General features: G+C 29.2%; 2 protein-coding genes across 2 annotated transcripts in view; both read left to right on the top strand.

Moving 5' to 3' along the window:
- LOC144552639 (MADS-box transcription factor 23-like) overlaps positions 1–11669 on the top strand; it is a 58511-nt gene that overhangs the window by 13182 nt on the left and 33660 nt on the right. The window lies entirely within an intron of this gene.
- LOC144553172 (uncharacterized) lies at positions 6355–7131 on the top strand. The gene is made up of 3 exons (XM_078301272.1): positions 6355–6480; positions 6621–6711; positions 6788–7131. The coding sequence occupies exons 1-3, from the start codon at positions 6432–6434 to the stop codon at positions 6954–6956; spliced, it is 309 nt and encodes a 102-aa protein (XP_078157398.1). The 5' UTR covers positions 6355–6431; the 3' UTR covers positions 6957–7131.

Here is an 11669-nt window from a genome sequence, read left to right as displayed (position 1 = left end):
CGCATAACTTTTTGCAGTAGTAAAAAAAATTTAACTATTTCTTAAAATGTATTATTGAAAAGAAAAATAAAAATGTTTCAAATCTCGCTTATTGATCTCCGCTCAAAAGTCATTTATGAGTAAATAAAGAGATTATCGTTGTTTTTCTATACATTCAAATTTTAAGACATCATATCTATTTTAAAATTTGAGTGTATCTTAGAATTTAAATTTGCTAGAAGAACAACAATAATATCTTTATTTATCCAAAAGTAACTTTTGAACAGGAATCAATAATTGAGATCCAAAACATTTTTTTTTTTTCAATAATACATCAATAAATAGTTTAATATTTTTTATAGCCGCAACAAATTCTACTCGGAAAATATTTCGTAGTACTTCTAGTACATCTAAATTGTTCTAATACATTTAAATTATAAATTTTTCCTTCTATTTTTGAAAATTAATAAAGAAATATATTAAAACTGCGTGAATTATGCTTTTATAGACGCAACTTCCAAGGTAAAAGTGAAATTCTGATAATTTTGTGGTTTTTCGATTTATCTTTTTTTTTTGTGTGAATGGTATTTTTAAAAATTTCAGACATAAATTAGAACCTTTTCTCTTAGTATTAATTATTTTCGCACATTTTATTTAAAATAGTATATTTCTGTTCTTATATTAAATACGTATAAATATTTAATTCATTAATAGCTATAATTAAAGAATGAAATTCCGGATTAACTATCAACCCTCTAATAAAACAGTATAGTTTCTTTTGATTCTATGCATCTTTTTTATTTATTTATTTACGTGTAGAAGTCTAAATTGATTTATATACGTACTCACCACAAGTAGTTTATTTAGTCTGCCTTCTTTTGATTCTAATATCTTTCCTTTTTTTAAATGTCATTTAAGAAAGTTTGAATTAATTGATAATTGATTAGTCAAGTCTTTATTTCTTTCCATTTTCATTTTTTATATCATAAGGAATCTTATTTATTATTTAATGATATCATTTAAGTAAACATAATTATAGTATCTACTTTGGGTACATAAATATGTGTAAACTTCAGAGAGAGAAGGCTAACCCTTATAACAATAACAAGAGTCGTAATATGACAATAACATTTGTCATAATATGATAACAATAAATGTTACAACTTATGTTGATTATTTTTTTTCTCCTATTTTCTCCTATTTCTCCTATTTTTCAAAGTTCATATTACATGAGAGTTGTTGTACTAATAGCAGCATGCTACGATATTTGAGGGCTTATTATTTTAGCCTTCACATTATTCACATTAACAATTATTCACATTCACATTATTTAGATATACAGAAAAATAGAGAAACATGTACATGCTGAGATTGTGTTTCAGTACACCTATTATCCCATACCAATACACTCATTAGCCCTTACCATTACAAATATATTACAAATAGACCTGCGATCAAGAGCGGAGCCAGACTTTCAAACTATGAGATCAATCATATAAATTTTTTTTGCAAAGAATGAAGATCAATTATTTAGTTTTATGATATTTTACTCTAAATTATAAAAAAAAAATTATACATAAATACTAAAAATTTAAAAGGGGAGCGGGGTGTCAATTGACCCCCAACCTCCTTACATCTGCCCCAGAAAAAAAACTGCTATGTGCTCATATTGAACATTCCATTTTCCTGTTTTATTAGCAAAAAGAAAGGAAAACAAAAAATAGAAAAGAGAGACATGAAGGATTAACACCACATTTGTTGTTTACCTGAAAAATGAAGATAAATATAAGGTTCTCCGTGCATGATTTATTATTGATGCAGATCTGATCTAGGAGCAATCCGAAAGTGTTTAAAATTGATTAAATTTGGTCTGTCTCAGCCTGCCTGCCTTTACCACAAATTGGCATATTATATATGTGTTTGCTATTCCAAAGTCTTGCATTTTTGCTTTATTATGCTATTTTTTACAGTGCAAGTGGATTAGTGCTGTCCGATTCGGTTCTACTTTTGTTGGACAAACATGTCATTTATAATTTATTGCGAGTCAAATTTGATGCTCAAATGTACAATCTATTTTTTTTTAATTATACATACATATATTAAATAATAAATTAAATTCATAAAATATATATATATATTTTTTTAACGCTTTATTTTGTATTTAGTAAATTAAAGACTTATAAAATTTACACATAAAACATATCATTAGTAAAATAAATTAATTTTAACAATTCTGAATTCGTGCTTCAAAAGCAATCAATGAGCGTTTTATTTTGAGCCGTTGATTCCTAGATCGAGCCAGGCATCTAGCAGCTAAGATGGAGACAATTTATTATATCGGAAAAAAGAACATCTGAATCTGATTCTTTATGACAAAAAATGAAACGAGTGACCAGACTGCTAGAAATGGGTAAAACAAGAGAAAGTAAATTTGCTGCATCTTCAGTACTCACTACTCGCAATCCATCCATCGATAAGCGTGCCGCGACACGTGGGTCAGGAGTCAGGACGGTAGGTCTCTCGGAGAATTTGCCAAATCATCACCATCTGTTTGTTTGTCACGGATTTTACAAAATGAGATTTGACTGGAATGTAAACTCATAAATACAACTGTACAGGCATGAACAGAATTAATTATGGAAATATATTGAGGTAGGAATTTCGGTTGTAATGTGAAATTAGTTGTGAAAAATTTTAATTTTTTTTTTAAATATTTGATATTATACAATTATTTTTATTAATAAAATTATTAATAATGCAATTAAATAAAATAGATTAAACAGTGACATACATTACTTATTAGTTATTATTTTATAAAATTTTAATATTTTTTATAATTAAATAAGAAATATTTAATGAAATGGGTATAAATAAAATAAGAAGCACATTTATAAACAAAGAAAAACAATTAAGAAAACATAAATATTTATAAAACTTTGTCAATTATTTTATAAACATTATCTGACTCAAACCAAGAAAAACAAATATTTCTGACTACTGTAGATATAATCTAAGATGAAATCAAGAAATTGATATATAAGAAATTTCTTGATTGTGATTCGACCCAGATCAATATGTTTGGGTTTGACCAAAATAGTTCGTATGTTTTGTTTATAAACAAAATTGATATATCTGACTACTAGCTAGCAGCATCAAGGTCTGACCAGAATATATAGTTCGTATCGCATGTTTGGGGTTTATAAACAAAATATTTATTATATCAGTTGTAAATAAAAAAAAATAAAAACCTATTCGGATCCATACTTTTTTGGTAGTCCCACAATGAACAATGCAAAAAAGCAAGAGCTTTTATATATATATATATATATATTCCATGTGTGTATGTGTATGAAGGAAAGAGAATGTCAATAGTTTTTAAAAAGGATTCTGTTATAGACAATGGAGAGCGATTGGGAAAAAAAAAATTGTGATTCAAGTTTGGGTTTTTTGAGTTAAATGAAACAACTCAACAGGAAATATCATCCCACCAAGTTCAAATCCATATAATTACCACTGAGATTTAGAGTTGGGGCTTTTTGGGCCCAAAAAATTGCATTGAAATGAATAATGTTGGAAATAACTTATAGGAAATACTATCCTATCAAGCCCAAATCCATATAATTTCTACTTAGAGTTCTAAATTGGTAGTGTTCGGCGTATCCTCTTTAGAGTTCTTTAAGGAACTAAAGAGTTTTAAGCTTGTCAAATACTTGTTCATTTATAAAGTTTAAAATTATTTTTTTAAGTCTTATTTTATCCACTTTCTTAAGCTTGTCATAATTTTTAAGCCATCATTCTATATGATTTAAGCAATTAAGTCTCCTTAAGAAAGCTCAAGACTCACTTTCTTAAATTTATGTTGTCAAACACCTTTTTCTTAGTGGAGCTTAAAATTTAAGCATAACCAACTTGCTGAACACCCTCACTTGCTTTCTTAAAAAAGCTAAATATTTTTACGCATGAAAAATGTATGAATAAATAGAAATATTCATGCATATATCATGTGTTCAATACAAATTCTATGTAGGCAAATGAGAAAAAAAAATATCAATTTAAGCAGACAATGCTCAAATTTTGTTCATTCAATGTGTAATTATGACAATAAAGTTCAGGCCGTTTCGGTTGGTTTGCAGATTTTCTTAACACGTATTTTATGGGATTTTTCTTGAGGACCTAATTGCTCAATAAATCATTGAGTTATTTTGTCTATTTCATTTATTCAAGAAAGTAAAATCCATTATTCCAACTTAAATTAAATATTGGAGGAAATCATGAAAAACAGAAAACCCAAATCATTTACTTTGTCTCTAAAATATTTTTTTGAGTTTACAATATGAGGATGCTTCTATGAACCAATAAAAAAAGGCTCAATTTTTTTGGATGAATTAGGGTCATTTAATTGAAAAGGGTAAAATTGGTATTTAACTTTTGGGATGCGTGATACAATATATAAAACTTGAATGTTAGTAAAATATATTAATTGGAAGATGTTATAAATAAAATAAGTTATGAATGGATGTTCATTTGCAACTCTTCCGTAATTACTTCAAAACTTCTCATAAAGATTTATGTTATTCTCTTCTCATTTATCAATACAATTAATTTACAATGGCTTGTTATTTACATTTTCTACCTATAAATAGAGGATTGTAAGATTATATTTTACACACAAGAAAAGCATAAAAATAAGAGATAGCTATCTTATACATTGTCAGTATCTTGTTTGCTTTCTTTATCTTTATTTTACAACAGAAGACTAAAATAAAAAATTTGAAAAACTTAATTAAAAACATTCATTAGATTTGTAAATATTTTTTTTGCTAAATTAAAATTAGTTTTACCAGTTATTTGCTAGATTTATCTAAATGTTTTTTGTAACTTTAAATTAAATAAAATAAATCACAATTTAAACTAGTGAAATGTGTTTTTTTAGTTGTTGAGAAATCTTTTTTGAAAATCATACAATTTCTTCACATTAGAAAAACATAATTTATATATATATATATATGAGATGGGCTATGGTGCATTGCAATGCATGGAGGGGTTTGTGCATTGGACCATAAATCTAAAATTTAAAATTCAAATGACCGATCCAAACCGTTCATCTTGTTCTCCATATTAATATGTGCTTGGAGACCAAATTTTACATTTTTATGAATTTTTTTACTATTTATTAAGCATTTTACAAAATTGTTGATCCAACGGTGGCTGCTGATTTTACTGTTTTGTTAAGCCACCGTTGGATCAACAATTTTGTAAAATACTTAATAAATAGTAAAAAAATTCAGAAAAATGTAAAATTTGGTCTCCAAGCACATATTAATATGGAGAACAAGATGAACGGTTTGGATCAATCATTTGAATTTTGAATTTTAAATTTATGGTCCAATGCACAAACCCCTCCATGCATTGCAATGCACCATAGCCCATCTCTCTCTCGCTCTCTCTCTATATATATAGTTTGTTTCATTATTGACAACAAAAGATAGCTATTTGAAAGGTTAAATTGAGTGATACATATTTAGACTATATGGACAAAAAAAATACATTAAATTGTAGGAACATATTAATTTAGTTTTTATCAAAATTATTAAAATTGTAGATATATATATTGTACAAATAAAAAAAAACGTCCAATCAACTAATTGTTTATTACTGTGGTGTCAACCAGCTAGATCCAAGTTCCAAACTAGAAAAGCGTCTAATTTTAATTGTTTTAATGCAATAATAGATTTTGGTATATATACTTAAATATGTCAAAATTATATGGATGCTCTGCATGACATTAAGAGCCCATTATTATCTTAAATATCTCAACCTAATTTTGTTGGAAAAAAGAAAACATAATATATTTCAAGAACAGTATAAAAATTGAAGTTTCCAATAGCCCAAATGTAGCGAATTGTAATCAGTTATCAAATAATGCTCAATAAACACAAAATTTTGAGATGTAGAGTTTTATTTCTCTATGTCCAAAAAATATATATACAGATATATATATATATATATATAACCATATTTTCATTTATTTATTTTTAGTTTATTTAAACAAAAATGGGAAACTGCACACAAAATTACTCTGGATATATGATATGAAAAATTCCTGTGGAGCGCACATATCTCGAAGTGGAGCGCACATATCTCGAAACAACGAATTCAAATCTCGAAGCTATCCTGAACAACGGATTCGAATCGGACGGTTCCGATCCAAAACTCAAAAATTGAGTTACTTTAGAGGATCCGGGACCCCAAAGAAACCAGGTGTCCCAAAACATTGGGTGCATCCAAGAGATTAATTACCAAGGCGTAGCATCTGGTTTAGAGTAAAACCAAGGGCTCGTAAGCCTTTATAAATAAAATGCAAATTCTTTCTCCCTCTTAAACCCCACTCAAATTAATATTTAGAATTTTCCCATCTCAGTTTCAGTTACACACCTCAAGCAATAGAGAAAATGGCCTCCTTGCAAGCATGGATTGCTGAGCACAAGCTCACTAGCATTGGTAATTAATTAAGGAAACTTAATTATTTTATATTTTCTTTAATTTTTGGATTACAATAGAATAGCAATTTAGAAAATTGAACTATACGAAAGTGACCTCCAACTCCAACACTTGTTTTGATTTGTGTTATTTGACTGTAGGGGCATTTTGGGCAACTGCAGTTGGAGCCTCTTGCGCATACAATGCCAAGACAACGCCATTAAAGCCTAGCCTTCGTCTCATTCATGCCAGGTAACTAAGACACATATATATTTCATGAATCTTACTTTGCTTGAATCAGCTCCATTGATGATATACAATTTTCCAGGATGCATGCACAAGCATTGACGCTGGCAGTGCTGTCGGGTGCTGCAGTGTTGCATTACTACAACACGAACCATGGCAATGCTGATATAAGGAGCAATCGTAATAACAACAATGAGAGCTCCCATTCTCTGTCTTTTGATGAGGAGGAAAGGTTGACCTGGTGGATTTAGAATGAATGATCTCTAGTCAACATAATTATATGACCCGGATCGATGTACTTTTGTTGGGAAACTGAACTTTTATTTAGAGCTAAAACAAGAAAATCTTTGTATTTTACTTCCATGAGGTTTTCTTAATTATGTGTGTGTGTGTGTGTCTATGCAAATAAATAAGTGAATTTCAGGCAGTGCTTTACCAGTATAGTTTTTATGAAGAAATCGTAATATACTGGTAAGATTAGAGCCCTTCCATTGATGAAATCGTATTATAAAACTGTTTTGTATTATGAGCCTAACCACACTCACTAGGCAATGCCTCTGATTTGATACAAAGAAATGGTGCATACATTTATTATTATATTTGTTTTCAAATAAATAAAAGAGCGAAATAGTTTATAAATTACACCAGTGTTGTAAAAGACGTCTGTTTAGGCCGATTAATGAGCCGATTAGTCATTGGCGGTGACCAAACTGTCATAGATTTTTCCGATTAATTGACTGATTATTTCTGATTATGATTGATTATTTCTTATTATTTTCAATTAATCGCTTGCGGTATCTTGTTCGTCCGACGACCGCATACTGTTATTTACAACACTGATTTACACTTTACAGAGCAGATTCTAACTTTTGGTGTTAGCTTTTTGAAGGGTGCAACGAATCCACTGGCATCTCACAATCAGAGAGGAACGTGCAATTTTGCAATTGATTTCCTTGTGCAGCTCTCATTGCCATAAGGAGAGCTAAAGTTTCTGAGTGAATCAAAAGTTTGAATCTGCTCTGTAAAGTGTAAATCAGTGTTGTAACCATAAAAAGAAGATTTAAGATAAGTGAAGATATTTGAGATATTTTATTTTTAATTTCTTCCAATAATTCATTTAAGTTAAAATAATAGTTTTTACTTTCCTCATTTAAATAAAATAGCAAATACAGGCCAATCATTTTTTTTCTCATTTGCCTGCATAAAATTGGCATTGAACACATGAGATATACATGATTATTTCTATCCTTTTCATACATTATTTCTTTTTTTTTGGTTTGAAGCCCGTAGGCATTTTATTGAGTACAGAGGTGTTTTACATGCAGCATTGATACAATAGAAAAGAAAAGAAGGTAAGCAAGTTCTAGCTATCCTTATTCCCATTTAGTTGCTGCTACTGCCTAAAAGAGAAGAGATGTGTATTCTTCGTATGAGAACTTGTCTATATATACGCGCCCTGTTAGCAAGGTGGTGGGCTTGCACATTTTCCTGATCTCTGGGTATTTAATGGCGCAGTTGTATCCTGGTTGGGCGATCATAATTTGTGCTATCCTGGTGGGCTTGGAAATATAATAAATTTGTTTCGTATATTTCTATTTACTAAATTCAGAGCCGAAATTACTAAGGTTATGTACATATTTATTCTGTACAAGTTTATGCATTGGATGTGTCTAGCATATTTTTCTAATTTAAATTAATAGGAAAAAAAATACAACTAAGATTGGTGATATATATATTTTTTATGTTTGATGTAGAAACATATTTTGTAGAAACTTGTATTTGTGTACAATTTAGTATCGTTATTGTCAAAAAGAACAGTTGTAATTTTCAAACATTAATTGCATGGAGTGCTAAGTTTAACAAAATTAATTAAAAATTATATTATATTGAAAAAAAAAAATCAAAGTCGTAGCGATCTATCTTAGTACTTATTAAACAATTACAAAGTTTGAATTCAAAATTTTTATTAATAGCATTAAAAAAATAAATTACTCTGATTGTGGGCAAATTCGAAAATTATCCGGACCGCTAAACGCCTGAGCAATCTCAAAGACTGGTGTCTGTCCAATACCGCTGCGTCCCCAATTTTTGAGGCCGCCCAATGCCCTTGCGACCCCTCTTTTTGTTTTTCTTTTAAACATAAAATATTTTTTTTGTTTTGTCTTTGTTTTATGGTTTTTATTTTTTTATGTTGTATGTGTGTCTATATATATATATATATATATTATGTGTAATTGTTATTTTGTGTTAAATGTCATTTATTTTGAAAATATTGTTTGTTACCTGTTGGTTGTATCTATCTTATGAGTATATTGTTTATTTTGAAAATATCGTTTATTTGAAATATTGTTTGTGTGAAGAGATAATGATATAAATGAACAAAATAATAAATAATAAAAATCAAATAAAATAAATAACAAAACAACAAAATAAATAGGGGGAATTTCACGATACCCCTCAAAAACTTCAAAAATTATATATTTTCTCCTCTAAATTTTAAAATTACGTATTCCCCCCCTCTAAAGTTCAAAAACTCACATATGCACCCATTTCATTGTCTTTTATATTAAAACTCATTCTAAATATATAAAATACATATTTTACCCTTCATTAAAAGTATAAAATGCCCTATCGAACTCAAATTTGAATCTGAAGGGTTTCTCTACTGTCCAATCTACACGCATTGCAATAAGATTATTGCATGTTCGCTTCAAGATTCGTGCTGATCTAGATCGCACGAATCTCAAAGTAATTTTTATCCATGTGCATCGCATTAAGAAGTGGAACGCACACATCCCAAGTAACGAATTCAAATTTTGAAATTATCTCAAACAATGGATTCAAAACAGATGGTCCTGATCCAAAACTCAAAAGTTGGGTTACTTTAGGGGATCCGGACCCAGTAGCAGAATGAAGTGCTCCGGAGCCCTTGGTTTTAGTCAAAACCAGATGCTTGCTGCAGTGCTGCTCTTTCCACCTTGATGAGCGCAAATCTATTTATTACATGGGGCCTCAAACCTAGAGTTGGAGCTACCAGGTTTATGACATTGTGTTCCTTTTTGTCAGTCTAGTCGGTTGTAAATTTGTAATCCATGTGCTACCACTTACTATATATCAACCAATTCATATCACCTATTCCTCAAAAAAAAAAAAAAACAATTCATATCACCTAAGATAACAGAATATTTATATTTAAATTCGAACCAGATTGGTTCAAAAAAGTACTCACGAATATTTATATTTATATCACTTACTATCATACTCCACACCAATATGAAAAAAAAGTTCCGTATATATATTTTTTTTGAGTAAAAGTTGGAGATCAAGTCACCCAATTATTTAATACTCTTGTTATTACAATAAATAATTTTTTTATTCAAGTTTCAAGCTCATGATCTCTCACATAGATAGCAGTGCTAAATTTAAACATATTGAACCAAATTAGTTAACTGTCTAAATTTAAACAAAAATGTTCTGTCAACTCAAGAAGATCATGACTGATTCCCATCAAGTGCCTGCTTATTTTTTTTTTTTTGTAACAAAAATGTAAGGATCTAAACTTACCTAAAAGTACTTATTTTTCAAACTGTGGCACCTTAGAAAGTAATGTTAGTTTTTTCTTGGCAATTTTTTTTTTGTTCAAAGTATTGAAGTAATAACACGAACATAATTTTCCTTTATCTTATCTGTGTATTAATTGAGTAAAGGACAACTCAGGTAGTGCACATTAATTTTCTCAAAATAAATGTGCAATTGGTCCAAATTAAACCTGGAAATTCAGTACATGTTTATATTTTGATATATTGTGATTACAGTACTAGAGCTGCACTTAAATATAACTTATGAATGCATATAATATGAAAACAAAATAGGATTGTCAAATTTGTTTAAACTAAAAATATTGTTTTTAAAGATTTAAAAATTTGGAAACTAAAAATTTGTTTAAACTAAAATATTGTCAAATTTGTTTAAACTAAAAATTTGTTGTTTAAACTAAAAATAGACCGTCTATTTAATTTTAGAACGAATTCCAAAGCAACTTTTTCATATATTTTATATGCACACATCTCGAAATAATTTAACGGTTGGATTCGGAAAAAGAGAAATTATAGGGTTACTATTCACTCATGAAGGATTGTAGCAAATTTATTTCCTCATATTTGTGCTATGCGCCCTCGAGTACAACTTGACAAAGATTGCAATTTTCAGCTTTTAGTTAACCACAGTGAAACCTGCTTTGTTTGACGAGCTTTAGTATTTATTTTTTTGAATTTGTATGATAATTGTTTAATAAAGTTCAGTGAGCTAACGAGTTAGTTCAGTCTGCTTTAAATTGACTCGTGACGACCATGAGCTAACATTTTAGCTCAGGTCCTTAATCTCAGCTCGCTCAGTAACTGTAACAAGCCAATTATGAGCTAAGTCCAGCTTGTGATGAGTCAGCTGGTTGCCACAGTACTATCTTTATCCATATACAAGTGCCACCTTAGAAATAAATCTGTTGTTATTTCAAAGGAATAATAGAAACTTGCTATTCCAATTTTAATCGTTCAAAATTTTTCTGTGCGAATTCCAACAAAAAAAACTTCTTTATGTACGAATCTCAATGAAAATTACAAATTGAAATCATAATAACATATTTTATTTATTGAATTCACATCCTTTTCGTTACCTGCAAAAGGGAATATTTAACAATTAGTAAATTCAGATCGATTTTTTTTAACTTGGCACGAATCTCAAAGTCCAATAATATTATCTCTGCACTAGCTTGAATCCCAATATGAGAGGAATCATCTACGGTACCCAGGATAATATGGATCCTGATTTATTCATCCCCTCCCCTCGATCCACTCCATATCTCTTTAAAAAGGAACAGAGCCAGATGAAGTCAGGAACAGATTGAACTTCTCTCCAATACTGTACTGTAGAGGATAGGCGTCACTTTACAGGTTGAGGTAAAGTTT

The sequence above is a fragment of the Carex rostrata genome, chromosome 4 (genome assembly GCF_964058835.1).
Source record: "Carex rostrata chromosome 4, lpCarRost1.2, whole genome shotgun sequence".
NCBI lineage: Eukaryota > Viridiplantae > Streptophyta > Magnoliopsida > Poales > Cyperaceae > Carex > Carex rostrata.
Note: the sequence above shows the minus strand (reverse complement) of the source record. Positions and strands in the feature narration are given on the sequence as shown.

Bases quoted from the DNA above. Each gene is read 5' to 3' on its own strand.
- LOC144553172 (XM_078301272.1), top strand. From the start codon at position 6,432: ATGGCCTCCTTGCAAGCATGGATTGCTGAGCACAAGCTCACTAGCATT. The intron at 6,481-6,620 runs GTAATTAATTAA...ATTTGACTGTAG, and splicing joins GCACAAGCTCACTAGCATTG to GGGCATTTTGGGCAACTGCA. The intron at 6,712-6,787 runs GTAACTAAGACA...ACAATTTTCCAG, and splicing joins CTTCGTCTCATTCATGCCAG to GATGCATGCACAAGCATTGA.